This window comes from Wasmannia auropunctata, unplaced genomic scaffold (assembly GCF_000956235.1).
Source record: "Wasmannia auropunctata unplaced genomic scaffold, wasmannia.A_1.0 LD335162.1, whole genome shotgun sequence".
NCBI lineage: Eukaryota > Metazoa > Arthropoda > Insecta > Hymenoptera > Formicidae > Wasmannia > Wasmannia auropunctata.
Window position 1 is genome coordinate 1 of NW_012027728.1, and position 5,404 is coordinate 5,404.

At 26.9% G+C, this 5,404-nt stretch overlaps 1 protein-coding gene across 1 annotated transcript in view; it reads right to left on the minus strand.

Moving 5' to 3' along the window:
- Nucleotides 1-2,700: 2,700 nt before the first annotated feature.
- Nucleotides 2,701-5,404, minus strand: part of LOC105457717 (serine/threonine-protein kinase SIK3 homolog) — a gene marked incomplete at its 5' end in the record, with an annotated part of 7,835 nt that continues 5,131 nt past the window's right edge. Inside the window, one exon of the mRNA XM_011702553.1 lies at nucleotides 2,701-3,054. Coding sequence (XP_011700855.1) covers nucleotides 2,701-3,054 — 354 coding nt within the window. The remainder of the gene's footprint in view (nucleotides 3,055-5,404) is intronic.

Sequence of the window (5,404 nt, forward strand, 5' to 3'; positions counted from 1 at the left end):
AAACATTTTTCTCTCAAACCTCGCGATTTCCAAATATTTGACTGTCAAATATAAAAATGGGATACTCTGTATATAAATAGTTATAAACATATTCATATCTATTTACATCAATTAAATACTAAATTTATTTTATAACATTTTATAAAATATCCTAATTGTAAATAAATTATGATTTATAAGTCATGTATACAAAATAAATTAAAACAGATCTAATTTATAAAAATTAATTATTTTAATTACACAAAATATCTCATTTTAATCAATCCAGTCAAATTTCTCCGAAATTATTAATAATAAAACAAAATGTTTCAGATGAAAGTATAAGAGTTTCAAAGAATACATATTTTAGTCATAATGTTTTTTTAGAGATACAGGTGCTAAAAAGATATGAGGATCACTTTTACTTTTTTAAATAAAATTATATAATTTTTTTACATAATATGATTCCTCTCATTATTCTGCATATTTAAGTATTAGGATAAAGTTGCTGAAAAATCAATTCTTTATGACATTTTACATTTTATCATGTCATATTTTAATGTAAAATATAAAATATCTCAATAAACTTGATTTATTGATAATTGTACTTTTATGCATATAACAATGAGATGAATCAAATGGTATAAAGAAAACATAATTGCTTTGTTAAAAAAAGTATAAAAATTGCATTTTTTTTTTAAATAATTAGAGAAATTTTGTAAAAAAATATTACTCTGGCTCATATAATTAAAAATTAAGAAGTATCAAATGAAGGGCTAGTGAACCTTGCACGAAGTTAGTGCTAAAATTGCATATATTTAACAATAATAATTATCACCCAATCGTTTCGGCTCCGCATTGAGCCATCTTCAGTGGGTAAAAATACAAAAATATATAATTTAGCCTTTATTTTTTCTAACATCCATACGAGACTTAAATGCTTATTTCATAGAACGAAACACCTCAACACTGAGAGACACTTGACAATCACTAAAAAACGTTTTACGTTCCTGTACATTCGGAACATCTCTGAAAGAATTTTACCTATCATGAATGAATGCAATATAAAAACGGCTTTTTCGATACCAAATAATCTAAAGAACTTCATAAAAACAGGAAAAGATTCTCTGGATTTTATGTCACACAGTGATGTAGTATATAAGATCTCGTGCATGGACTGTGACGCCTCATATGTAGGGCAGACGAAAAGGCAGTTAAAAACTAGAATCCACGAACACGTCAGACATTAAAAAAATTAACGGCTCTCCCTCGGTGATTTCGATCCACAGAGAAAAGGAGAATCATAAGTTTGACTGAGACAACGTCCAAATATTGGATAATGAGAAACAGTACCATAAAAGATTAACATCAGAGATGATCCATATCATTAAACAAAAGAATGGATTAAATAAACAAAGTGATACAGAGTTCCTTTCAGATACATATCTTCCGATTCTTAACAGATTAACTCTTCCCTGAGTGGGTTCCTGCCTTCCTCCCTTAATCTCATTCTCATATCCTCTCCTAAACGCTTAAGCCGCCCTCTCTCGGGGAAAAAAGTGCTCTCGATCTTTCCTCACCAATTTGTGTTTGTCACTCTTCTGACTAACGTTCCGCTTGACATCTCGATTTTTATACATTGACTCAAGGTACTGTACTGTTTCGGTATTATTTAGATTATAATTTTCGTTAATTACATGATCATAAAGAATTCTCTGTTGTTCTTGAACAGATGTAATATATTTTTCCTCCGATACGATTCGTTAAATTGTTACATGAAGATGGAATCACTTGACACTGCGATTTTCCAACGAACGATCTCACAACGAGCGATAAGCGATCTTAGTGCGAGTGAAAAGAACAAAGCGCTAATGTAAAGTATAAAGAAAAAAATTATATATTTTTGTATTTTTACCCACTGAAGCCATGGCTCAATGCGAAGCCGAAACGTTTGGGTGATAATTATTATTGTTAAATATATGCAATTTTAGCACTAACTTCGTGCAAGGCTCACTAGCCCTTCATTTGATACTTCTTAATTTGTAAAAAAAATTATATTATTTCATTACGTTATATAATTAAATTATTAATATTAAATTATATAATTTGCTTTAAAAAATGGAAATGTCTTCATATCTTTTTAGCGCTTCTACCTAGAAAAGAAAAATGTGATCAAAATGTATCCCCCTCGAAATCCTTACGCTTTCATCTAAAACATTTAATTGTATCATCATTATCATCAATAATTGCGGAGAAATAATTAGATTATTAAAATTGGACATCCTGTATACAGTATAATTAAATAATTCTGAATATAATTATACCAATGATATATATCTAGACAAAACATTTGTATGATTTCTCCTAGAAAGCTTGAAGCTAACTTATTGACAAAGAAAGTATACAACAAATAATCATTAGTATATTCTTTCATCTTTCTCCAACTATCAGCATTAATTAAAAAGAGAGAAATTAACATACATATATATTCTTTCTTTAATTAATTGGTACTTAGAGAAAAAAAGAGAAATATATAGAAGAAAGAAATATACATAACTGTAGCTTTTATCATATGATTTTTGTCTACCTGTTAGCTTTTATACCCAAGGTCAAATATTTGATCTAGGTATGTATGTCATTGAATTATATAGACAAAAAAGATTCAGAACAACATATGTTATACATTTGTTTAAGCAAATAATTTATTATTTTACCAATAAATTATTTAAATATCTTCCATGCAATAATATGAAACTTACTGGCACCCATTACAGGAGGAGGTTTCAATAAATGTTGATCCTTTATTTGGAAATTTTGTGGCGGTTGATGTTGAACTAAGGGGAGATTTAATGGTAAATTGGTATGTGGTAAAACTTGAGGATCCATATTACATTGAAGAATAGGAAGAGGCCGTAAAGTTTGATAGCCTGACATATGATTATAAGGATATGATGAAGGAGATTGATGCACCGCATCACCAGGTCCAACTGTATGTCTTCTTGTTGTATGATAAGGAGTTCCAGATGGCAAATAAAGACTACTTTTCTCTTCCGTTTCAGCTTCAGTTTCACCAAACTGTCAAAAAAAGAGATATAACCATATAATATAATAGATTTATTAATACATTTTAAATATATTTTGTAATATTAATTTTGAAATGTAATTCTGGTTTAACAACTGATTATAGAAGAATAAAAGAGTGTTATTTTAAAATATTTTCTCTTTTTTCTTTATATTTTTATTCTTTTTCTGCAAGCAACTTAAAAGTGACAATTTTTTAACACAAAAAATAAAATATAATCTTCTTTTAATCATTTACAAGAATAAAATTCTTGATTTGCACAAAAATTATAAATCTTAAAAGTAATAAAATTTATTATATTATTGTAAACAGTTTTAAAATTTAAATTAGTTCTACAAGTATAAAATACACATCACTTGTATTATAGATCGTATCTTATCTCATTGTGCCTTTATGTAAACAAATAGAATGTATGCAGAGTATTTCTTTTTTTTTTAATCTATCATCCCTTATACCTTTGCAGGATAAATTCGAATCAAAAGTATGTTCAGACAAAAGTTGTATAGTTTAGAGCCTGTCCAAATCTCAACTCACGAGCTGAAACGCTACCATCTCTATCTCGTCTTGAGTGAACGAGACAGAGAGTAAATAAACAAAGATAGACGCTAGAGCTTGCTTGGGATTCATAGCTTTAATGTCTATCCTTGTTTCTTTACTCTGTCTTGTTCGGTCGAGACGAGGTAGAGGTGGCAATGTTTCAGCTCGCGAGATTTGAACAGGCCTGGTTAAGAAGGAAATAATAATAAAATAAATTTTCAAAAACAATCAATTTCTTAAGATTAAATGTAAAGGTCATCGTTATTTTCTAAACAGAGTAATGTGATTCCTGTAATTATTCTGCATATAACAATATTAAAATAGAGTTATAAAAAATAATTGTTTACGATAAATTTTATACTTTATTCTGGTATATTTTGACAAAATATAAATTATCTCATAAATTATCATTTTTTTAAAACTTTCCTTTAATACTTTTATATACAGAATAATTACAGGAATTAGATTATGTAAAAAAAAAATCAAATTTCAATTAAAAAATAGCGATAATTACTCATTTGCTATAACATAATTAAAAAATTGTCACTTTTAAGTTGCTTGCAGAAAAAGAATAAAAATATAAAGAAAAAAGGGAAAATATTTTAAAATAACACTCTTTTATTCTTCTATAATCAGTTGTTAAACCAGAATTACATTTCAAAATTAATATCACAAAATATATTTTAATGATTTTAAAACATTCAAACTCTTTTAAAAAACTTTGTTTTCAAGAATTGTTATAACAAATGAGCAATATAATCTTGAAAAATTGATTTTAATTATTCATCGTAACACCATTTTTGCAAATGTTGCATTGAAGAAAATTGAGAATATTTCCAGCGACCTCCAGCGATATAAACATTTTTATTATATTAACAATGTAAATACAAAACTTCGAATATTTTAAAATGCATGAAAACTTGCAATATGATTGTAAGATATTAAAATAAATAAAAATATTTAATTTAAAAATATATTTTAAAAAATAATAGAAATAATTTATAATAAGTTTTCTGGAACGTATAAAGAACTATGTATACAGGATGTAATCCCGTAATGACTGGACCAATGCTTAAGGGTAGATTCCTAAGATCATTTTAAGACAAAAGTTCCAATACCAAAATGTTGAGGCTATAATAGTTTTTGAATTATAAATGTTTAAAATTAACTAATCAGATCGTCTAAAGTTGGCGCGCTCAGGTACATCATAACGCAAACTCTTAAAAACAAAAGCTGACTTATCGCCCCTTTTATTAATATCGATATAAGGATTACATATGTGAATATAAGATTATTTTTATTGATATTTCTGCAAACACATTACGCAATAACATTGTACAATAATATTTTGTTTTTTATAATAATACTTTTTGTCTTTACATAATACATAAAGCGCAAACTGTCAGATGACATTTCATTCAAAAATCTGCTCAATTGCATATCTTAAAGGCAAAACTATAGTTTAACAAACGTAATTAGCAAATGATTCTTGTCCTACAATTATTTCACAAAATAAGCTATTATTGCTAATATTCTAAAATAAAACTTATTCAAGTACACTTTAAACACTTACACTTACATTTTCGGATTATTTTAATAAAATGTTTAAAGTGTACTTGAATGAGTTTTATTTTAGAATATTAGCAATTATTTTGTGAAATAATTGTAGGGCAAGTATCATTTGCTAATTACATACCGTTTGATAAACTACAGTTTTGCCTTTAAGATATGCAATTGATAGCAGATTTTTGAATGAAATGTCATCTGACAGTTTGCGCTTTATGTATTATGTAAAGACAAAAAGTG